We start from the raw sequence: 25,295 nt of genomic DNA, 5'->3' as shown, positions 1-25,295 counted from the left end.
TGTGTGTGTGTGTGTGTGTGTGTGTGTGTGTGTGTGTGTGTGTGTGTGTGTGTGTGTGCGTGTGCGTGTGCGTGTGCGCGCGGGCGTGGGCGTGGGCGTGTGCGCGTGTTCCTGAAGAGAGGGAATGAGAGAGAGCTTGAACTAGAGAAAGACTGAAGGTCACGAGCACTCAAGTGCTTGTTACCTTCCTGTGCCCTACCTCTACCGTTTGCCTGTCTGTACTAACTTGACTACTAACTTTACTAACCTGCAAGTGAAACTAACCACCATCCATGGAATGATTCATTCTACTAACCTAACCTGTGCCCTTCTCCTAGCGAGACCACGCCAACAAACCTACTAACCTCACCAGAGGCCTTCTCGCTTTCCTTTTTTTGTTCCCGAAGTTGTTCTGTTCACAGTTTTTTGCTTTCCTTTCTCCCCCTCTCCTACAAAGCACTCAGGCATTGGACACGCTATGGTAAACAAACTCCATTGTTCGGTAGATATCATTCTAATTGTTTCTTAGTTTGGGTTTGCCCCGTGTCTATTTCCTTCGAGCCATAGACATCAAAACTAAACCAATAAAAGGATAAATGCGGTTGGTAATCTTTTACGCTTAAAAAGCCCCCCGCCCCCTCCTCCGTCTATGCCAACCACTTTTTTTCTTTAAACCCTTCTCCTCTTCCCGTATCTCTACCGTTTTTTTCTTTACACCCCATCAATCTGTGACTGACATTTAGGCGTGCACTGATTGGCTCATCCCACACCTGCACGCAAATGGCGAGCCCCTTTCCCCCTTCCTGCATGGCGTGACTCAGAAACCCTTCCCCTCTCTGATTGGTCCATAAAGTGGATAGAGAGCCCCCCCCCCCTTCCTTTTTTAAAATTCTTTTTTTTTTCTTTAATTTTTCGTCCTCCACTCTGCCACTGCATGTTCTCCATGGCGCCTCTGATTCATCGTGTCCTTTTTTTTTTATCTAACTGCGTCCTCTTTGCCAGTGGTTGCATGCAGAGCGAGGACCAGGCTGCATGCTTATATATTAACGTGAGTGAATGTGTGTGTGCGGAATGAGCCGTAACCCATCTTAACACCTGTGCGTGTGCGCGTGTGTGTACATTGATTATCCGTGTGTTCGTCTGTGCATCATCTCATCGAGACTCGCTGATCTAACAAACCCCCCCCAGACCACTAACTTACTAACACCATCATCACAACTCACCCCAACAACACAATAACATAACATCATCACAACTACTAACAGCATTAAAATCATTAACCCTAACCTCAGTAACCCAACACAGCTTGGCCTGACACATGTAACATTACTGTGGCTGCCGGCAGTGCAACAACTAACAACTACTAACAAGTGAATAGTACTAACACCTATTGTGTAGCACGAAGATGCCTGTGGACAATTACTAACACCTGTCTGGCCGGGCAAGTTTGCCTGGCGATGATACGCACCATCTGTGCGAAAGACTTTACAATATAGGGAGGGTAAAGAGTAAGGAGCGTGGTCATTAATGGAGTGTAGAATATCAGTGTGTGACTTGCATGTGACAGAGCTGGATATCAGTGACAACCGAAAGCTTCAATTGCAGGCTATTACGCAGCATAATAGGCTGATGGAATTAGAATGGCATGAGCACTAGTATCACTTAAGGCCACGCATTTAGGAAAGTTGTTGTTAGTGTATGAGAAGAAATCAGATTGCATCTTTAAAACTTAACACAGAAGCAGCCGAGGATCAGAGATGTGAAGTGGAAAACCTTTAACGTTAAGGGTTCAATTAGTGTTCTTGCGCTTGATGAAGATAGTTATGTCTCTCTCTCTAGTGCTGTGCTGCACTAAGCAGAATGGTTTGAGGTGTCCTGCAAGTTGTTGGTCGGATGCAGAAGAATTCTCAAAATCATGAAGATGGAGAAACGATGTAGTTTGACTGTGCCCAGGTGGTAGATGGGACTAGAGTGCATCAGTAACTGCAGGGAACTGAGTAAGTGGCATTTAACAGTGTGTAAGGACACATTCGTAGTGTTAGTAAAACCTGCAAAGCAAAGAGGCAGCACTTGTTGGTTACACCACACAGTCACAGTCAGGACTGATCCAACTGCACCAAACCAAAGTCCCAACAGCTCAACTGGCCAATTCCCCAAACCAATCAGGCCTTCTCCCCACCAGAATGCATATACATTGGTTACCAGAGTAACGGGGGCTAATTTGGCTGGTCAGCGCCTAGCTAGCGCTTAGCGCTGCCTTTGGTGTGAGTATATAGCGTGTCCTTTCCCTGTGCTTTGTTGTGTAGGTGACCATCTCTGTGGACGGCATCCTGACCACCACTGGCTACACCCAGGAGGACTACACCATGCTGGGCTCTGACGACTTCTTCTACGTGGGAGGGAGCCCCAGCACAGCTGACCTGCCTGGTTCTCCAGTCAGCAATAACTTCATGGGCTGTCTCAAAGAGGTGGGGGCGCATGCAGAGAACGCACACTCTGTCTGGCAGCGCGGTTGAATCAAACGACTATTTGTATGAGCCAGAACAAGCTTAACGCTGTGTTTGGTTGAATTTCAATTTATGATTAATGATTGAGACTTATTCATACAAAATCCACAAAATGATTTTGCCTATTTCATACATTTGTCATGCACAGCTTCTGATACACACTCGAGTTTAAAGAAACTCCTTTTCTCACACTTTCCTTCACTGTTCTCGCTTCCCATTCTGTCATGGATCACGCAAACACTTTACACGTATTATCACAAAGCATACATGCAGAAACAGAGAAATGCTTCCATTTGGCAGACATATACTCATAGTCCCCCCCCCCCCCCACACACACACACACACACACACACACACACACACTCCCCAGCATCAGAGAGAATCAGTGATGAGTGTCGTTGAGGGAGTAGATACAGCACTAAGCACTAACATGCTAATTAGATACGCCACAGAGATGCTCCATCCATCCACCCTGCTTGAAATGGGCCACAACACTGCAGGAACAAAAACACACACATGACACACTCATGAGTACACACTAACGCACACAAGCTCGTACAAAAAAAAATCCATCTCATACTGTATGCACAGCTGTGTGCATATGGAACAATGTATATAAAAAAAAGACTCAAACATAGATAAACCTACGTATAGATTCACAGCACTTGACAGAGCCAAACTCATCCCTATCGAAAACACACCCTGTCTGAGCCTTCCTTTCGTTCGCACAGATTCACACAGAGGCATAAACAAACAAGTGAACAAGCCGACAGATGATCTGCCAAACAGAGAGCTATCTGTATCGGTAGTGAATGCACTCTGTGTTGCTTCATTAGGACTGATGGTGTTTAAATGAGGCTGCCGCTGTCAAAGTTAACCCTCCACTGGCACATTTACATATTTAATACGATGATATGATAATCTATGTGCGCAAATTAAGACGTATGCAGTGAATCACACGCATGAGCGAGCACGACCCTGACGATTTTGTGCAATCGATGCAATGGAGGCAATACGCGCACCCGCACGCTACCACTGTTTTGCACGCTTGCAGCGCTTCTCTTCAAGAATTGCCCTCTTTGCCCTGCACATGAACATAGAAGTGCACAACATACAAAACATTTTTCAAAATGGAGGTGAAAAGGCAATACAGAGAATTTTTTTTTTTTTTTTTTTTGCTCACGGGTCATAGAACGAGGTCTGGATTAATAAAGCAGAGCCTGTGTGTGCTCCGCCTCACTCAGCATCAAAATGCTCAGCACAAGCACACTCTTAACGCTCGCACTGCTCAGTCAGAGAGTGGACTGTGTCAGGGAAACGAAAGAGAGAGGCAGCAAAGCTGAGAAGACAGAACGCGTCTAAGTGATCATCCAAGTGGCGAGGCCAAATGCAAGTTTTTAAAAGACGAGTCTGGAGAGGCTTTCATATAAAAATAAGCCCCCAAATTATATTTGACAGATGATTTCTGGATTGATAGATTCATAAGTCCATGGTCATACTCCAGTGGTGGGCAATTAATACTTCCAATCGGGCGGTGTGAAAAAAATAGGACCGCTCTGACTGGATAAGCAAAAGCTATAGAATAGAATAGAATGAAAAATATGAAGTAGCATGTGACAGCGTTGTGATAAACCACTTTTTCTGTTCTGCGTCACTCATGGTCTGGTATTTCTTTACATGTTTTGTTTGTTGTTTATTTTTGTGATGGGACAAGATTCATGCCGAAGGTTTGTACAAGGAAAAATGGAAGCAATTACTGCATGTGACAGGCGTAACGGCCACCAATTTTCATTTGATACTTTTTTTTTTTTAATGTTTGGGTCCTGATTTATCTCTTATTATGCTTCTCTGCATGTTTGCTTTAAAGAAGCTAGCAAAAAAGCACAAAAATCCCAACTGTCAATTTGTTTACTGATTAGTCGATGAAAAATAAAGACGAAAGTAAATTTGAGTTTGATTTTTCCCTTGAAGGTGGTGTACAAGAACAATGACGTACGGTTAGAGCTTTCTAGACTGGCTAAGCAAGGAGACCCGAAAATGAAGGTATGCATTTGCAACTTATATATATATATATATTGCAATGAGTTAAAGGAGGAGCCATGTGTCTTTGAGTCTCTTTACTTTAATTTCTGCGGCTGACCACTGTAAAAAGGAGTAATTTAGTATTCCTCTTTCAAAAATAAAACCTCTAAGTAATTTGACCTGCATCTGTCTCAGGTAAGTGGGGTGGTGTCCTTCAAGTGCGAGAGTGTGGCAACGCTGGATCCGGTGACCTTTGACACACCGGAGTCTTTCGTGGCGCTGAGCAAGTGGACGGCAAAGAAGGCGGGATCAATATCGTTTGACTTCAGGACCACGGAGCCCAACGGCTTGATGCTGTTCAGCCATGGGAAACCGCGACAACAGCAACGCAAGGACCCGCGCACGCCACCTGCAGTGAAGGTGAAAATTATATTTATGCTTAACGTGGGACATTTGTTTTCATTGGTCCAGCAATCTCAAGGCACTTTATAACTGTCACATTCACACACAACCTCCATTGTGAGCAACCTGGGGTTTACAACAAACTGCTAAAGAACATTTTGTCATGTGGACAAGATGACGTGGGGGATTGTACCTGCATCCCTGTTATTGGAGGGTAGTGTATTATTATTTTCAAAAGAAATGACTTTTACAGCAATTTCTTTCAAATTTGTGCCTTGAAAAAAGTGGTGGTTTGACTCAAATGCTAAAGTTTGCATTTAGAATGCTAACTGGCTGATATGTGACAAGTATTATACCATGTTCTTACTTTGTGCAAAGCACAGAACATCAAACACAAATAAAGCAAAGCACAATAGTAGATCATATACAGTATTCAGCTGGAATCTAAAATATTTTTGTATTTATTTCAAATATTATTTGTATGATTATAAAAGAGCGAAAGTGTTGAGCACATGAATTGTAATAGTTATATAAATCATTGCCCCAATGCTTGAAGGATTTAAAGGACCATAACCTCAAATAGAAGCTGTCATAATGGCCGTCACCTCTGTGGAGGTGATCGCTGGTATCTGGCACCGGGATATTAGCAGAAGATCCCATTAGTCCTGAAAGCTGTGAAGTGGCATTTTTATGGGACCACAATGTGCCTCAGCCACCAACCGAACTGTTCCTGGTTCAACACTTTGCTTTCCTTTGATGGTTGACTGGGACACAAGAGCTGAAGACCCAGTTGCTCAGCCATTAGTGTTTGGCTGTCACATTGTTAGGATTTCCCATTGTCCTGCATCTAATACCTACACTTTCAGGACAAAATATATATTTGCAGTCTTCGACTACCAGGCGTTTGTGATTTTGAAAAAAAAAAGTATTATTATTATTATTATTATTATTATTATTATTATTATTATTATTATTATTATTATTAATTAATTAATTAATTTCAGGCATTTGGCATATACACAGATACAACTCGATAGATAATCTATGTTTAAGTACATCCACACATACTTATAAACAAACATACACACACATACCTCACACATCTGTACATGCCTGAAAAGGAGGTAGGTGATAAGACTTTATCTGATCCATGTGACCCTATGTTGTTCAAATGTAGTTTAAAGACATAAAGCATCAAAAGGAAGACGAGAAGGAAAGCATGCTGATCGCCAATGTTTTTTGGAAACCATCTATTTGTTGCCATAATATCTTGAAGTTTAGATGTTATTGAGACAAAGTAAATTCTTTGCACAGTATTCAGAAAACAATTCTAAGATTTCAGAGTCAAAAAATAGGCTGTGATCATTTTTGCTTGCATTCTTCCGAATCCTTTGTTGACCTTTAAGAGCTCTGTTTAGAGAACACTCAATAAAATATTTGCAAATTAAACATCTCTGCCCTAGGGTGTGGTTGAAAAACATTTCGAAATGATCAAATGTCTTGCAAAATAGAAATCTGACCCAATCTGACCCAAAATCCCACAAATGTAAACATTTTGAGCGAGAAATTCTCTAAAAGAATATTAATCCTCCTTTAAGATCATATATATATGCTATTAATTACTACTGCAATACAATGCAGTGTGTTAAACGATATTAAATGTGACTTAAACATATTGAGATGTATGTTTAAAAATAGGTCATTGCTATATAAACAAACTTATTTTGTTTATATTAAGTATTTGCCATTAGTACAGAACAAAACATTGAGAGTTACAGAAATGATCAAATATGGTCTCTTGCATAATAAGGAGTCAAGGGTTAATAAGTTAATAAGTAAATATGCAGAAATATTCCGAGATCACCATCCTACTAGGAATCAAGAATTTGAAATTCCCGGTTTGCTTTTTGAATTTTTGGTCACACAGGTGGATTTCTTCGCCATTGAAATGCTGGACGGTCACCTGTACCTGCTGCTGGACATGGGCTCAGGAACCACCAAGACGAAGGCCATCGACAGAAAAGTCAACGACGGAGAGTGGTACCACGTGGACTTCCAGAGGGACGGACGCTCAGGTGCGCTCACAACGCCAGAGCTCGCCGCAAGGGTTCATAAGAAGGAAGTGGCGGATAATGAGTCGGTGTACTTAAACAATTAGTAGTAAACAACGTTGTATCTGGGCCATTTGACTGCCATCTGCCTTCTGTTTGTATTCAATTTAACTGTGTTTATTAAATTTGTTTTTAAGGGTTTTGTATGGACCATTTGAAAACGATTGATACACAATAGCAGAGTCAAGTTTATTGTTGTGTTGATATAATTACTGTAATACTGTGGCTAAAATTAAAGCTGTTGTTTTTTTTTGGTTTTTAATGCTGTATATTGTCATGACAATAGTTTCTATGAAACCCGTGCTTCCTGTTGCAAATACTGGGAGTGCATAGTACATGCCCAGTGGCTTTTCCTGTCTCTCAGGAAGTTTTCATCTGCAGTACAGGTACAGAGCTGTTCTTTTTTTAATGTGGTAATCAGCCTGCTGTCAGTATATAGTTATTGTTTTCAAGACCTTGTTAATTACCAGCTGAGAAGCCCTCAGTAGAGGCTGCCAGTCACCTCAATGGGGGGTCTTGTTTGTGTACTGTAACCTTACTAATGTCTAAAAATAAATCTATTAATGATTTATCGGTGACAAAATGTTGACGGCAGCACTTTTAAACCCGGCACAGACTTAAAGGCGCTACATGATGGCTCAGGAGTGCCTTGCCTCTGAATACAGCAGTGCGGAGGTGGTGAGGAGGAGGAGAAAGAAATGATGAGGATGAGGATAGCAGTCATAATAGTGATGGTGGTGAAGACAGTGGTGATTATGATGAGGATGTTCACGCTGAAGGTCATGTTTCGTGAAACACAGGGGGGTGCGGCTTGAACACGCCATCAGCGGTGATGAACCCGGGGTCACAGGGTGTTTTCCTGATTGCGCCTGATGATTGTGATGAGGATGGTCGAGCCGAGGGTGACTGAAGTTGTTTTGACGTCTGCTCAGGAACCATCTCGGTGAACAGTGTGAGAACAGCGTACACGGCCCCGGGGGACAGCGAGATCCTGGACCTGGATGACACCTTGTACCTCGGGGGTCTCCCGGAGGACCGCGCTGGACTCATCTTCCCCACAGAGGTTTGCATGTTATTTCCGGTACCACACACAATGATTGATTTTATAGCTGCAACAAGCAGTTTATAGACTGACTAAAAAAACTGTAAGCAAGAGTTAAACAGAATTTAAATTCCAGCTAGTTTTTAACAAAAATGCGGCAAATTGCTTGCGCAGCTTTCGCCTACAGAATAATCAATGATGGAATTATTTCTTCGTGTCTGCCATTATTCAGTAACTCTGAAGGCCCCCCCAAGATTAATAAATTAATCACTCGTCAAAAAAGAATTATTGGCACATACTTAAATTGATATTTCAAAAGATTCTAATATATGATGGTTACTTGTTTCACCCTTTTTTCTTTTTTGCATTTTATTTATCACACGATTAATTAACAGAAACTGTGATGACAGTGCTACTCAAGAATATATTATCATGAATTGATTTCATGAGTCAGCCTAATCAGGGATTTAAAGAAATATAATTCCATAAAACATGATATAGATATTTTTTAAATGAGAACGAGATTTTTCTACTCAACAGTTCCATTAATAAAAGGATCCATGAGAAGCTTGAAAAGGCAGAATATTCTCTTAAATAGGTAATAGATTACTCTTTCTTTGGTTTTTAAATTACGATTTTGTATGATAGAGTCATCATTTGAAAAATAAAAATGTGTGTGAGGATCAGTGCTGAGGGAGTTACTGAAGATGAAAACTAGATTACAGTTACTACTTTTTTTTTTTTTACTATTTTCTTTCTCCTACTATAAATGTGAACAGACTGCGCACAGAGGTGTATCTTTGTCAGTGCTGTGTCACATCAGTTGAGCTGTCAGCATTATTTGGGTCACATTCATGACTTGTGATTTCAACTGAAGTTACAGACACAGATAGTAAGTCACTCTGTAATCTGGACAGCTTAACTACAAACAAGCAGACAGGTCGTGTCGAGGTAACGTTTCTGTAGTGCGTTATTGTGACACTGGGACAAATTTCAATGTCAGAGTCACTTCATAATGTGTTATTTTTCACACTGGTGAGCGATATGCCAAATCATATATGAAGGTGAATAATTGCCGGAGGCTTTAACAATGAACACGCCTCATGTCTTGAACAAACTAGGTGTGGACGGCGCTGCTGAACTACGGCTACGTCGGCTGCATCAGAGACCTGTTTGTGGACGGGCAGAGCAAAGACATCCGACGGCTGGCCGAGGCCCAGAGGGCGGTGGGTGTAAAGCCCTCGTGCTCTCGAGAGCCGCCCAAGCAGTGCCTGTCCAACCCCTGCCAGCACAACGGTATCTGCAGGGAGGGCTGGAACCGCTACGTCTGCGACTGCTCCGGCACGGGCTACCTGGGACGCTCCTGTGAGAGAGGTGAGAGCGGCGAGAACACCTTTTGAAAAACTGATGGGAAAGCAGAGATGTCTCATTTTCACACGCCGGCTAATTAAAGCCACCAAATAGCAAGATTTTTTCTTTTTTTTTTTCTTTGTGGGAAAATAACTAATATGACATGATGCAGAAGGCAGTCATAATGACGGTTTTGTCATTTGCTTTTTTGGATTGAGAACATTGAGTGATGCCAAAGGAACGAGTGGCAGAAGACAGATGGTGTCGGGTGGAAATTCAGAAATCTCAAAGTCATAAATAACTCCATCAACAGCTGAAAATATGTTACGATCATCAGTTATATTGGGCAGTAAAATTTATATTCATTATACCTTTGAGTTACGCTTTTCCTCCTTTAAAGCCCCATCCTAACCGATTACATCAGGTTGATAGTACTTACTCGATTGCGCTAAATACGTACGCTCATAAAAATTTATGGTAGATAAAAATGGGACTAGAGTATTAAAATAAAACTGGTGAAAATGAGTTGAGGTAGGTCCCCCCCCCCCCCCCCCCCCCCCCCCCCCCCCACACACACACACACACACACACACTTCTGAGCTGATAGCTAAAGATAAGATGAGAACAGCGGGGAGACGTCAGACACTGCTTGGCGAGATGCAGATGGAAATTAAGGACGGGAGAAAAAAGTCTGCTGCCTCAACGATCAAAATAATAGCAGTGCAGGTTTTTCTATCCTATCCCGTATCTTTTATTTATTTATTTTTTCTCAATTCAAAATTGCACATTTACAGTGTCAAAGGGAGAGCAGTTAAATGGAGGCAGGGAAAGAGGGGTGGGAAACGCAGGTGAGGGAGAAGAGGCGGGAGGAAGAAAGAAGCATTGGGCTGCCGTGGATGCAGTGACTGGGAATCGATGGGAGAGGAAATGTGCAGAAAGCAGTGAGCAGGAGCTGTGACGGAGGGGTGGAATCACCAGGCCGAAACCGCCACATGACAGCCGGTGAGGAGATGAGGAGGGATGGAAGACGGAAACAGAAAATCTGACAGGAAAAAAAAAAAAAAAAAAAACGAAAGCTGAGGGGGGGGGGGGAGGTATGAGAAAAGGTATGAATTCAGGTCGAGAGAGAAATGGCAAGCAGGAAGAGATTGGCAGAGGAACTGATACAGGCCCGCTGAAAGAGGCGAGATGGAGTCAGACAAGAAGAAGAGAAGAAATGTTGTTTGTGCCACAACTGCTGATGCGTCTCAAGTGATGATTGTACTATCATCTAACGGGAGATATACACACACAAACACAAACACACACACACGCGTTTTTCTGAAAGGTGTTGATATGAAAATGTTTTATTTCAGAGGACAAACATCCGCAGTGTATGTTTATCATAGCAGTGCACCCTGTCTGCCTTCCTTCCCTCCGTCTTCCCGTCCACGTCTTTCCTCATTGCTCTCTGTGTGCATTGAGGGGTCACTAACTGGTGGTTCAGTGGATTAAAGGAAGCACAGATGGAGAAGCAGATGGAGAGAGTGATTGGCCATGTTTATGCCTTCTACCTGCGGTTTCCTCCTCTCTTTTCCCCCCTCCTTCATTCTCTCATTCCTCCTTTGTTCCTTGCGTCTCCTTTAACGAACGAAGACGGTTGTCACGCTCTTGAGAATTTTTTTTTTTTTTTTTTTTTTTTTATAACCACACATTTAAGGGGAGATTATAATGAGGGGAATAAGGCTTATCATTATATAGATTTAATTTAATAAAATGGGAGTAGTTAGTACCAGGATTATTACTTTTTAGTCAAAATGAAGAAAGGGCCAAATTAATAGATGATAGGAGAAAATATTAAAGAATGTAATCAAGCAATGTCAATCATTTATTATTATCTTATCAGAAAATTACCAGTAGCTGCTATGATTTACATATTTGTATGAATAAAAAAAAATATGCTTCATCTTTATGAATGTGAATATTTTATTGTGGTTTCTACAAGGTTTGGGGGAAAAACTGGTTAACTTTATAGAATTCTTCACCCTGTTGAATCCCAAACGACTCAGTTAATTAAGTTAATTGATAGTGACAATAATATATCAATAGAATTCCTCATCATATAGATATTCATGGTCCTATGCAAATGTTTTGGGAATCTCAGCCATTCCAACTTTTATAATAGAGACAATTCCAGCTGAAGAAGCTGTTGTACGCCATGGATAGGCCATCAGTCCAACATACAACCACATAACTTACAACAACTTACAACTTACATAAATGTTCAATTTAGAGTGAAGAATAAAACTCAAACATAAACTGGAATGTCCAGACAACATGTAAACTCACAACAGATAAGCCTCCACTCCAGGCTTGAACCAGGGATATAGTCATATCCCTGGTTTCCACACACAAACACATTGTTATAAAGAACAACAAGTCCTGGTAGTGGTTGTGTTTTTACTACACAGAAAGTGATTTTAAAACGGCAAGCTTCGCGAGGACACAAAGAGATTGGAGCTGGAGCTCCTCCAGAGAAAATCTTTTTTCCAAGATTTATTTTCAGCAACTGTAGGCAACTAACGCTGAGTAGAAGGTACAATTAGAACAGGAAGTGATGTTCAATAAGGCAGTCATCCAGAAATAAAACTCAGGCACTGAAAACAAAGTTTTTGTAGTTTTGCTTTCCAGATGAAAGCAAAACTACAATTGAGAAGGAGCAGATGGGGGGTGTGGGGGGGGGGACAAGACAGTGGGGAAAAAGTGCTGCAAAAAGCCTGATGAGCAGCCACTCAATAAAATCAGGGATGTTGAAGCCAGAAGATGTTTAGGCCCTCAAGGACTGAAAAGTTGCATCAAAATAATAGTTTTTAGATTTCCAAGGAGGTAAAATGCTGGACCATTTCCACATCCTCCTCCTCCTCCTCCTCCTCCATCCATCCATATCAAGGTCTTTCCTTGTACATAAGTATGACAACAACAATGGTCTGATGCTTGGTTTGCTTAGGTCTGTTATTTCCTGAAGGCTGCGCATGTAAATGACACATGAGAAAACGTTGTAATTTTGGCACACTGAAGTATATTCATTGTACATTCATGGCCCATGTAAGTAGAATAATACCCATGTTTAAGAATGTTGAAATTACACCGTCTGATGTCAGGGTGTTAATGAAATATTGTTCTAAATGACCTTTAACGTATTTAAATGCTGTTACTAGATTAACATTTTATTATTGCTCGCTCACAGTCTGAGCTACTTCCACACTACACCTTCCCCTAGCTACGAGAATGAAGGCTTGGTTCTTGGTTCACTACATTTACCGGTGGCATGCACACGTGATGTAGAGCTCATGGCCACATACACTTAGAGAAGAAGTAGAAACAGGTGTGACATGGCTGGGTTAGCAGACAGAGCGTGAGCAGAAATTGAGACAAAGGTGAGTGGAGTTTACAGGAACGTGACAAGATACCTGTTCACAAAATTAAAAAGGAACACAAGGGAAATAACAGGACATGAGACCTCGACCCAAGAAATATAAGGAGCCAAGCTGTGGAACGGATGGACACAGGGAGGACCGAACTCAACAAAACAATTCTCAAAAAAAAAAACAAGAACTTAAGACAAGGATTAATATATTAACAATGATTAACAACTTAAGTTTGAAGGAATCATTGGTCTTTGCTCCTTTTTTTCACACCTGCATCGTACTACAAATAAAAATCCTGCCTACATTAATTTTGAAATTTTGTCCCCATCTGCTCGGAGTTGGAAAGCATTTAGAAATGTGTGTTAAGGCTCCTATTTTCTTGGTAATATTGATACAAATGAAAATATAGACTATATCTCTGCTCCTACTCCAGTTTGTACGGTCCATCTGGAGCTACATGCTACAGGCATTAAGTGATGCAACAGTATGTGACATAGCCAGTGTGGAGTCTATTTTTTTTTTTTCATTTCCTGACATAAATGGGCTTCCATGCTTTCCTCCTTGTACTCTGCTTGCCTGGTCAGTGAGTCAGGTGCTTGGGTGAGGAGAGTTTAGTCAGCTGTATCAGAAATATGTGCACGTGTGTGTCCGTGCACGCTCTGACGGCTGCATGTATGGCTGCTAGTTACGTTATCTGCGATAGAACAGGTCAACTACCTTCTTTTTTCCCTTTTTCCTCAAGTTAATTAGGGTTCATTTGCATTTAAGCCAAGAGTCCCCCCCCCCCCCCCTTACTTGCTCTGTCCCTATTCTTCCCCCCCTGCTCTCACTTTACTAAAACCTCCTCTGTTCACACTTAAATTCACTCACTTATTCTGACATGCACGCACACACACACACACACACACACACGCGCGCGCACACTCACACACACACACATCTCTCTTTCCCTCCTCCTCAGCTCATCAGTATTCATGACGCCTCCCTTCTCTTCCTGTTCTCTTGTTTTTTGCCTTGGCTCCGACCGTCTCCCACAGAAACAGGGAGAGCAAAATGGAGCGAGAGTGAAGGAAGAGGAGAGTGGAGAGACATAGGAAGAAGGGAAGAAGAAACAGAGAGAGAGAGAGAGAGAGATGAAGACAGGGGTGTAGTGAGTGTGTTTAGCTGTGTATGTAATTGGCCAATAAAAAACAGGGTCCTCGGAGGTAAACAGTTTAGCAGTCGGGGATTGGCCCCAGCAGGTAGCAGCGAGAGAAGATTATGAATATGTAAATGAGTATGCAAAAGACATTAAAGCGGGATCACCTGAGCTTGTTACATTATGACTCCAGGGTCTGGGATGTCAATGACGGTGGCTAACACACTCACCACCGTGCATTCTGATTTAACCGGATAATAGGGCCAGCCAACCAGCTGCAGCTATTTTTACATCCTCCTCTGCAAGGCGGAGGGAGTGATGATGAATTAAGAGTGGAAAGTGATGGGATAATTTTGTAAGGAGGTTTTGAGTTTCAACATGTCGTGGCGGGGGAACGAGGGAGTGAAGCCACGCCGCAACACACTTCGTCATGTTTAAATCTGATTCACACACTGTCGAGCTGCCTTTGTCTCCTCCCACCTCAGGAGTTAGGTTGGTTTTTTTTTCCCCCTGTCAATCATCTTTCTTTTACATGTTTGCTGTTTCTACCCACCACACTTTGCTGTACTGTCATCTTTTGTCTTCCTCCGCCCGGCTTTCAAGTCCTCCCTCCCTTCCTCTCTCAATCACTTGCCGTCTGTTTCCCTCGCTCTCTTTCTCTCTCTTTCCTTATCTCTCCCTCCCTCTCTCTCTTTCTACCTGCATCTTGTTGCAGATGCCACTATCCTGTCGTATGACGGCAGTAAGTTTATGAAGGTGCAGCTGCCTGTGGCGATGCACACCGAGGCAGAGGACGTCTCGCTACGCTTCCGCTCCCAGCGGGCTTATGGCGTTCTCATGGCAACCACATCCCGTAACTCGGCAGACACCCTTCGTCTGGAGCTGGATGGGGGCCGTGTCCGACTCACTGTCAACCTAGGTACGAACACGCACGCAAACATGTACAGTCTCAAACAGCACCTTAATTACTTGTCAGGGGAATGCAGCTGATACTGGCCTCCTGGCTAGTCTCACAGAGAAACGTCATCAAATGTTGACTAATACATTTTTCTTTCTGTTAAATAAAGTTACACCCTTCAGAGTAAATCTCCGACATAATTGTGCTGCATTCATACCCAGACAACAGTAATCACAGGTTCCGCAGGGTTTGGCAGACAGGTTATGGATGGCACACCTACACTCGCGCTTATACAGTTGAAGGTTATTGTTTGTGTGTCGAACAGAGGGTCAAGCCCCCAAGCTGCATTCTCTGCTCACTCCCAGCAGACCTGTGCATCCCCACCATCTTCAACACAAAACACGCACAAACAGCACACTGCACACATGACAGCAGGGAAGCATTTCCATGTCACTATTTAACAGCTGAACACATGGTCAACCTCTATTGTTTCAGTCACACACTCCCAATAAACGTCTACTACACTCACATGGCATTACACAGGGGTGCATGTGTTGGTCTCTGGTTGTCTGCAGCCACGTCTTTTCTGTGGTTGACGCCACACGACACACCAAGGCATTGTGGGCGAGAGAACAGGCCGAAGAATGGGGCTGAATTTTCCGAACCTTTGAGGAGATTTGTGCTCTGGGTGGGTGACAAAAATAATGGGATGTGTCCAGTGTCATTAGACAAACACACATGACCCATCTCAGTCTCCCAGTGCTCGTGATTGGTGACTGAAGCTGTCGCTCAGACCAGAGCAGCCAAAGAGCATGCTGCCCGTGATGTGACACATTGCTCTCTTACCTGTAACTCTCAACAGTAAAGAACCTCCCGTTTTATTGTGGATCTTTTTTTTTTTTTTTATAAATCAATTAAACCTTTTTTTTTGGGGGGGGGGAGTGGGGGAGGCCGGTAACATTTAAAAATTGATATACTGCACACTGTTGAAAGAAAACACACGGCCTATTTGTGCTAAAGGAGAGTGTTGTGTGTGTGTGTTTTCTCAGCAGTGTGTCCAAGTTTGTATCTAAGCGTGCAGGGTGTGTCGATGTGTGCGTCCCCAGGGCGTGGATAGTATGTGAATGTGTGCAGCATTAACCCTCTGCTCTGCTCTCCCTCCAGACTGTATCAGGATAAACTGTACAGCCAGTAAGTGATCCTCCATCTCACCTAACTCCTCCCCCTTCCTTCTCCTTCTCAGTGTGTGTGTGTGTGTGTGTGTGTGTGTGTGTGTGTGTGTGTGTGTGTGTGTGTGTGTGTGTGTGTGTGTGTGTGTGTGTGTGTGTGTGTGTGTGTGTGTGTGTGTGTGTGTGTGTGTGTGTGTGTGTGTGTGTGTGTGCGTGTGCGCTTTTGTTAATGTGTCTGTCTGGCTACCTCTCACTCTCTTTGTCGTGTCAGTAGTCCATTTGATCTTTATCTCTTATTCAACATATCTTTGTGCCATGTGTCTATGTGGTGGAGATGTGTGTGCGTGTGCGTGCATGTGTGTGTGTGTGTGTGTGTGTTGGACGGAGGCAGGCGCACATATGCGTGTCAGTGGCTGCATGTTCAGCTACACTGCAGGAGAGGTGTGATTTTTGCTGAGGGCCAGGGTTTTCCAGGTCGGCCATTTTAGCGAAGAAGGATAGATGGAAGCGAGGATGGCGGGGGAGGGTGGGAGGGGAAAAGAAGAAAAATAGAATATGAACAAAATCCGAGCGCGAGGCGTCCAGGTGAAATTAGGTGTGCAGATAAGCTGCAGCTAAAGAGGCAGAGAGCGGCGGCTGGTGGATGAATGCAGCTCGGAACTGCGGGCTAATTACTTCTCCTTCATGCCAGAGACAAAAAGACTCTGTTTCTCTCTGTCGCACCTTCATCCCAACGTCTGTCAGGTTCTTTGTTTGCTCGTTGTCTCTCTCTAAACTGTACATGGGGGATTGTTTTGTGTTTCATTTCGTGGATATGGTGTGTATGTGTACATATTTGTGTGTGTGGGTGTGCATTTTGTGATACCTTCTCTTTGCCCATCTGTGTCTGTGTGTTTTCTGGGTGTGTTTTTCAGCGCGAGGGTGAGCGAGCGTGTGCGTGCGTGCGTGTGTGTGTGTGTGTGTATGTGTGTGTGTGTGTGTGTGTGTGTGTGTGTGTGTGTGTGTGTGTGTGCGTGTGCGTGTGCGTGTGCGTGTGTGTGTGTTTCTGCTCATGCTGCTGTGAGTGGAGCTGAATCCCTGATGAAGTTTAATTCCCTCACGTGGAGTTTCTCTCTGTCACGACCACAGAGAAAGCAAGTGAGTGAGGGAGGCAGAGCGAAAGAGAGAGAGCGATAGCGGTAGAGTGGCGAATGCTCTGTGACGGCAAAGAGGTGGTGAAATGGACGACTGCAGTTGCCATAGAAACGCTACTAGCCACACAGCACTGTTGCTATCCCGCGTGTCTGCCGGCCAATTTTAGACCAGTTGTCTCAATGAACATTTCAGTAGGCAGCCACTTTTCTGGCACACTGTGAGCATTCAATAAATTATACATATAATATTCAAGAGGGAGGGGAAATTTATTTAATGGCCAGGCGCCACTGAAATAGTCCACTCAGCAGTCAAATAAAAGCCTCGGCATGGGAGAGATTTGAGGCTTATCCTTCAGAAAAACCATTTGTTATTTCCAGTTAATGAAACAACAAACGCTTTTTTGTTATTTTGTTTTCATTATCCTGCTATTATAATCTTTAATAGCTTGTGGCATTTCAATTGCAACAAACAGCCTGTATTATTATTTTTCTCTTGGACTGTTTCTCATGGTTTTGATTTAAATTGTAGCCTCACAGAGTAAAAAACTTTTTGCTGACTGTGAGAAGCTTAGACTTAGACTTGGCACCAGTGTGTGTGTGTGTGTGTGTGTGTGTGTGTGTGTGTGTGTGTGTGTGTGTGTGTGTGTGTGTGTGTGTGTGTGTGTGTGTGTGTGTGTGTGTGTGTGTGTGTGTGTGTGTGTGTGTGTGTGTGTGTGTGTGTGTGTGTGTGTGTGTGTGTGTATGTGTGTCCGTGTGCGTGTGCGTCAATCTGTATACACAAAGACATCATAGGGACCCGAAAAGGAAAGCTTTCATAATTTTTTTTATTTTATTGGCTTATTTGAAAGCCAATGTAAATTTACCAATGAAATTCATAGCAGTCCAAAATGTTTATTCATAAGGACCCAAACACAAAAGTTGCTCAGTTTATGGTTAGTGGGGCACAGTTGTAGCCTTCATTCTTTACACATCTTAATCCCCACCTCTGTTTATGACAATACTGCTTCTTTGGCCCACATGATGAGTCTTTTTCTGAGAAGCTTTCAGCCCTTGAAAATAAAGGGTGGTCCCCAAAAATGACGTTTTGAAACCTGAACCCTATAAACAATATGGACCCGTGTGTGTGTCTATGTGTGCAGGGAGGCATGCGTATGTGCATGCATGCCTCTCGGTTCCCAGGTGGACACAGATCACTGCCTCACACGCACATCAGTCAACTCAGTCTGCGAGTTTTAGTTACATATGCAAAAAAAAAAAAAAAAAAGAGCTACACACACACACACACAGAAGTCACACATACATACACGTATTCTCTCCCTTACTCACTGCTAAGCAGTGATCCATGGTAACAGGATGAGATGCTCATGCCCGGAGCACAGCTGAGTCTCCTCAGGGGAACCCTGCCTCCTCTCCAAATGCACAACACACACATTTAGATCAGCAAACGCAGACACATTTCAGTCAATCCATTGTGATTGACTTCTCATATTTATCTAATTATGTTTGCATGTCAGCAGGCCTGTGTGTACCGTATTCAGCCTTTCACCTGTGTGTGTGTGTGTGTGTGCCTGCGTGCCTCCATGATTGATGTAGGCCCGCTTGACATTTTCTGCAGCAGACTCCGTTCGGGTCAGTTTACCTCTCACCTCCCCCATCAGTACCTCCTATATGTCACAGTAAGCAGACTTTGCCACACTCCTCAAACCGCAAGGGCTTGGAGGAGGAAGGGGTGTACGTCGTGTGCGTATGTTGAGGAGGTGGCGGGTGTTGTGTTCAAGGTTGGTGGGGTGCTTGTAGAGAGTCGGAGCAAGGGGACACCGAGGTTTTAGGAACAGTCAGCCTGTCAAATGTGTGCAGTCAACTATGTGAAGATATGAGCTGGTAGATGGGCAGAGAGAGAGCGAGAGAGAGAGAGAGAGAGACATCATAAGAGGACAGCTCAGCTTCTTTCATTCTGCTGCACATCAGCACCTTGGAGAGCGCTCTGATGTTCTGCTGTGCCTCTGGTGCCACCAAGAGGCTCGCAGCTGCTTTGCACGCTGGTGGAGACAAAAAAAAACAAAAAACACATGAAGCTTCTACACGGAGGAACACCGACCAATATACATGTGGGGAGGAAGAGAGTGTTCAGCCAAGGGGTACGATTGTGTTGTCTGTGTATGTGTGGGTTGTAGGTGGTCATCATGGCGATGCGATCTGTCCACAGATGGATTGTCTCAGCATGGGCTTGTTGTGACTCACAGTCTCCATCTTTGGCACCCTGAAGCATCCTTTTATGTTTATCTCTGTCTGTCTGTGTCACATCATCTGTCACTCCAGTATATCTGCAGAGAGACCTGTCTGTCTGTCAGCGGTGTGAGTGTGTTGACACAGAGGTGATTGTCTCCCCAGAATATGTATGGTCCCTCCCTCCTCCTGCTTTTACCTTCCATTTCCTCCCTTCCTATCCTTTTAGTTTTCATTCACCCTACCTTGATCTCCGCCTTTCTTTTTTCTGGTGCTCTTTTCCTGTCTCTCTCTCTCTCTCTCTCTCTCTCTCTCTGTCTCTCTGTCTCTCTGTCTCTCTCTCTCTGTCTTTCCTGACCTCTTTGTTCGTAATGTTAACGGTGCTCTGGGCTATGTGTAGGTAAAGGCCCAGAGACCATCTTTGCTGGGTCGAGCCTCAATGATAATGAGTGGCACACGGTGAGGGTTGTCCGGCGTGGCAAGAGCCTCAAACTCACCGTGGACGACCTGCAGCCCGTAGAAGGTAACCACAGCAGCTCAGTTCAGTATTATCTCTTTAAAATAACACTGTTCACTTGGTTTGTGGGTTTTAAACATGATAAGTTGTTGGTTGATTTGTTACATAACATACTATAGCTCCATTAGACCCACGTTAGAGGATTTATTTCATTTCTAAAAGAAGTTCTATACCTGTGTAAGTGAAATTAATAATTCCTAATCATAACTGGCAATGCAATTCTTTGTATTATGACAGTATTATTATAGATTTGTCGTTACACAGCTCCACTTGAAACCCTGCTTTCCATAGCCCTCACCTCTGAAGTTTACCCCCCCACGCCACCAGGTCAGATGGCGGGCGACCACACCCAGCTGGAGTTTCACAATGTGGAGACCGGTATTGTGACGGAGAAACGCTTCATGCCTGCCGTGCCCTCTAATTTCATCGGCCACCTTCAGGGCTTGACGCTGAACGGCATGCCCTACATTGACTTGTGCAAGAATGGTGACATTGACTACTGCGAGCTCAACGCCGTTATCGGCTATAAGAGCATCGTGGCGGACCCCGTCACCTTCCGCTCCCGCTCCAGCTTCGTAACACTGCCGACACTACAGGCCTACTACTCCATGCACCTCTTCATGCAGTTCAAGACAACGTCCCCCGACGGTCTTATCCTCTTCAACAGGGGTGACGGCAACGACTTCATAGTGGTTGAGCTCGTTAAAGGGTGAGCTGGACGAAAAACCGTTATGTTGAATGTATGTTATATGAGTCAGTGCAATAATGAGCGTATATTAATAGACCCCAGCAATATGTGTGACAACCACTAATAGTAGTGTGACTGTCTTCATCAAGACAGAGTGTTCCACCAACTCTGTAGTTGTGGATGCAACAAAAAGCTTGCTTGAGAAAATATTTGGTAACTCAGAAAATTAGTTGTCTTTCATGTTTTGGGATGGAGGCAACAAATTATGATTAACAAATTGATTAAGAAATAAATTCTCAAAAGATGACAAGGTAAGGAATCATTATTTTTCTCTCCTTCAGAGAGAATCCATAAAAGCAAAAACTTCAACAGTATTTCTGTCAATAGTTTCATGGAAACAACCCCTTACTGAGCTTGTTGCCGATTGTATTTTCTCTCTCCTTCTGCTCATGCCCACTAGAATATATAACAATATAACAATCAAATGAACAAGTAAACAAATTAAACATGCTATTTCATTTATCCACAACATCTCACCTACAGAAATGTAAATGCATGCTCCGTTTTTCCACCTCTCATGGATAAACTATTAAGATTGTCCTTGATGAACAGAGAAAAATAAGAAATCTTGATTATAAGGTAAAGAATGCACAAGTCCAGCAGCGTCTTTGCACTGCTGCAATCAAACCTTCAACAAGATAGACAATAATGTCCACAAGTCTATGACCCTGTGTTGTTCTTCGCCACAAAAAAAACAATTTGTCTTTTCTTTTCTTACTTGTTTAACGGCCGCCTCTCTACTGTTCTTGTTCCCCCTCCAGTTACCTTCATTACATCTCTGACCTGGGCAACGGAGCCCACCTCATCAAGGGCAACTCTAACAGTCCTCTAAATGACAACCACTGGCACAACGTGCACATATCCAGAGACACAAACAATCTCCACACAGTCAAGATTGACACCAAAGTCACCACGCAGACCACCATGGGTGCCAAGAACCTCGACCTAAAGGGTATGCAAACGTGCACGCCAAGAGATGCAAATCAGAATATTTCATCAGACGAATTGACATGTGGGAAATGCAGCTTTTTGAACATAAGAAGACTCATGCCTCTGTCACGTATTTATTTAAAAAAAAAAAAAAAAAAAAAAACAATGAAAATGTACCAGCCGGTTCAAAGCTCACTAATTTGCAGCTTATATCTATATTCTAATCAGTACAAGTAAATGAATCATGTAGCAGAGTGTTGCATGGCAGATGTGTTTGGAGGTGATTTGCGTTACATTTAGACGACCTAACCTAACCATTCCTCACAGTTTTGAGTCGTTGCACTAAGCAGCATTAACCTCTTCCCACTAGTAGCTGGCACCACATGAGAGTGGTAACTTTTTCATAGTTTGGCCCTCGTTAAAAAAGCTATTATCGATATTTCCTGGAAAATTAACGGGCAGCAGCATGCATAATCAATTAGCTCAAATTTATCAAGCGAATGGTGCAGCTAAATATTGCAGCGAACTATTCGCTGGCCCCCTGCTATTTTAAACTGTGTTCATTTATGGTGCAGGCCGCTGTCCAGATGAAACAAACCAAACCATGTCTTGTGATTTAAAAGAGGAAATTTTAAACTAGAGGAAAAGTGTTGAATCTCATGGTGCGTTCATGAGTAACTGGGAGAAAAAGTCATCTAAATACTGGCAAACTGGCATACGTTCACATGAGTAATCGTATTCCCACATGGTGTGTACTCGGTGATGGAGCGAACTTATTCTAAATAAACATAATTTGCTATCTATGTAAACCTGCCACATTATTTCATGTCTAGCAGTATTTCCGTATATTTAGAAGTATTTTAGCATTTGTATTTATAGCTGTAGCTGCTAACTTTCCAGGTTTTCCACTCGATAATTACAGCGCTGGTCACTGTGGTCACTGTCCTGCAGGGTTTTAGTGCACCAACTAACATGAATATCAGGAATATGGTGTCAGCCAGCACAGCACCAAGCCTGCTAATGAGCCACATGTCACAATCAGGAGGAAGAGGTTCAAAACATGCGGGCGTGTGGCCCTCTAGGACCTGGATTTGACACCCATCACTACCATAGAGAAGATAATCACCACTGATGTAGTCACGTAAAACAATGAAGCATCAGCTCACGCTGCTGCCATTTAATATTTTCTCCTCGACAGGCGATCTGTACATTGGGGGTGTTTCCAAAGAGATGTACCGAGACCTGCCTAAGCTGGTTCACTCACGGGAGGGATTTCAGGGTTGCCTAGCAACAGTTGATCTAAATGGCCGCCTCCCGGACCTTTTAGCCGATGCCTTGGCAACCATGGGACAAGTGGAGAGAGGTTGTGAAGGTGAGTTGCAAATATAACAGCAGCTCCGTTCAGTCGCCATGTCCCTACTGCCTTTTTCTTTCAGTTTTCATTTAACTCATGCTCTCTGTTTTTAAGGTAACCCACTAACCAAGCTCCTTGTGGTTGAGATGTGATTTTTTTTTTCTTTTTTCGTTTCATCTCCTCAGTCTTTCTGCACTTTTTCTCCACTCTTTCAGCAGTTCACAGGCATCTGTGTGCATCGACTAACCATCTAACTTAACTTGCCTGTTTGCTTTTTTGTTTGGCTGACAAAAGTTACATTGATGAAAGCTGACTTGCAAGGTATATGGCTTTGTGTGGGCATGTGAGACACGTGCGTGAGAGTAGCAGACAAGTGTGGGCGTGTGTGCGCGCGTGTGTGTGGGCGTGTGTGCGTGTGTGTGTGTGTGTGTGTGTGCGTGTCCGTACGCGTGTCTTGAAACTACCCAGTGGTGTCCAGTGTTGTGCCGGATCTCATTGATCCAGAGTCAAAGGTCAGAGGTGACCTGTCCTCTCCTAGCCACCGTAGTGATCTCATCGCAGTCGTGACATTACCACTGCTTGACTTGAGTTGACCACAGCTCCACCGAGCAGCATGCCTCTCTCTAACCCCCCTCCCGCTGACTCCCAACCTAAACTCGAATACTCCATGTGTGAATCATTTCACACCCTTTCCTCCATGCCTCATGCTGGAAGTGCAGTGAAGGAGAACTAAGTTTAGAGCTTTGACATTCTCCTTGTGCGTGGCGATAGCACGAGGCAGGGAAAGACTGTCAAAAGAGAGTATTGAGAATGAAGACCTTTAAACATAACCCCATGCTCTTATGTTTAACTACTCCTCCTGTCCTCTCCCCATCTCATCTGGACTCACCACCTGCATGTTATCCACATTTGGCTTTTTTCACCTGTTATCACAGTCTAGGTTCACTTCTTCTTTCACTATGAAGTTAAAGTTCCAATCCACAACATCCTGGTGTCAGGAATGCTGCTAATCATAACACCCTTGCGGTGTAACCGTTTATTGAGGCCATTTAGAATTAAGAGGGAACTGTTTCAAGGAAATACGAGCTATAAATTGGCAGATGCTGTAATGCAGAGAACACACTGGGCTCCAGACACAGCAACAACAAAATGTTTGTCTTTTTCTCTCCATTGCTAATGTCTGCACCCTTGCAACCCTCCACATCTGTCACTGCAGGTCCCAGCACCACCTGTCAAGAAGATTCCTGCTCCAATCAGGGGGTTTGTCTGCAGCAGTGGGAGGGGTTCACCTGTGACTGCAGTATGACTTCCTATGCTGGGCCGTTATGCAACGACGGTGAGCCTTTGCTGTTATTCTGTCCCCCTCAAACACATTTTCTGTGTATACATGTTAGAATACAGGATATATGGCATACTGTATTGTCCAGCACATGTTGTACTTACGCTGGTTCACAACTGCAGGTACAATGTTGCTGCATTTAAAATGTATGATTTCCAACACCAGACTGAAGCATGTCTGTGTGCATTTACCCAAGCAGCCACGGGAGGGCAGTGTTAACTCTTGAATATTGGGCCATGAATACTCCCTCACTTGTCTCTCTGTCCTTATATATCGTGGAATGAAAACTCACTCTGCTTTCTCGCTTCAAGTACCATATTTTCTCTGCTGCTTTACAAGTGGCATAGCTAATGGGTTTGTAGTAGCCCTATGAGTCAAACTATTGTATGATGTGTTTCTGTGAGTCATTCATTACAGTCATCCTCTAGTAGTAAGAGTAGTCAGCTGGGATATTTTAAAGGTTGTATTGTTATATTGCAATCTGCCTCCAATATATAAACATTCACAAAGAAAAGCAGGCAGAAATACTATCTGCAACAGGGAACCCCCCCCCCCCCCGATGATAGGTAGCAGTGCTGTGGCATGCAGACTTGCCTGTAATTACATTTTAAATCTGTGCGGACCAGCTGGGACCACCTATATCTTCGGCCGCGACGGAGGCATGGTGGTTTACACGTGGCCCCCAAACGAACGTCCCAGCACCAGGGCTGACAGGCTCGCCCTGGGGTTCAGCACCCAACAGAAACATGCCATTCTGCTGCGGGTGGACAGTGCAAATGGCTTGGGAGACTACCTGCAGCTGCAAATAGTAAGCACATGCAATCTCTTTCAGAGTGTCGGCCGAACGGTGCGTTGACATTTAGTTTATCGTGCATCTCTTTCTTGAAGGATTCCACTGGCATTATGGTTCAGGTCAGACATGAGCACCTGTCGCCTCCTCGACTCGTTCTGAGCGGCCTCAGAATGAATAAGCTATAGTTTTCACATGTTATGATGATGGTCATTTTAAGTATTACTATATTG

At 43.6% G+C, this 25,295-nt stretch overlaps 1 protein-coding gene across 5 annotated transcripts in view; it reads left to right on the top strand.

Moving 5' to 3' along the window:
* nrxn1a (neurexin 1a) overlaps positions 1–25,295 on the top strand; it is a gene marked incomplete at both ends in the record, with an annotated part of 59,943 nt that overhangs the window by 22,066 nt on the left and 12,582 nt on the right. The window contains 16 exons of one of the 5 annotated variants that reach the window (XM_080517681.1): positions 437–460; positions 2,286–2,447; positions 4,458–4,529; positions 4,704–4,928; positions 6,838–6,985; positions 7,954–8,084; positions 9,185–9,437; positions 14,674–14,877; positions 16,021–16,047; positions 19,785–19,907; positions 20,229–20,610; positions 21,411–21,601; positions 22,778–22,951; positions 23,228–23,254; positions 24,150–24,269; positions 24,899–25,080. In XM_080517681.1, coding sequence (XP_080373807.1) covers positions 437–460; positions 2,286–2,447; positions 4,458–4,529; positions 4,704–4,928; positions 6,838–6,985; positions 7,954–8,084; positions 9,185–9,437; positions 14,674–14,877; positions 16,021–16,047; positions 19,785–19,907; positions 20,229–20,610; positions 21,411–21,601; positions 22,778–22,951; positions 23,228–23,254; positions 24,150–24,269; positions 24,899–25,080 — 2,445 coding nt within the window. Of the gene's footprint in view, positions 1–436; positions 482–2,285; positions 2,448–4,457; positions 4,530–4,703; positions 4,953–6,837; positions 6,986–7,953; positions 8,085–9,184; positions 9,438–14,673; positions 14,878–16,020; positions 16,048–19,784; positions 19,908–20,228; positions 20,611–21,410; positions 21,602–22,777; positions 22,952–23,227; positions 23,255–24,137; positions 24,270–24,898; positions 25,081–25,295 lie in introns of all 5 variants that reach the window. The other 4 variants (XM_080517680.1, XM_080517677.1, XM_080517678.1 and 1 more) reach the window with 4 other exon arrangements.

The sequence above is a fragment of the Blennius ocellaris genome (genome assembly GCF_963422515.1).
Source record: "Blennius ocellaris genome assembly, chromosome: 21".
NCBI classification, from domain to species: Eukaryota; Metazoa; Chordata; class Actinopteri; order Blenniiformes; family Blenniidae; genus Blennius; species Blennius ocellaris.
Note: the sequence above shows the minus strand (reverse complement) of the source record. Positions and strands in the feature narration are given on the sequence as shown.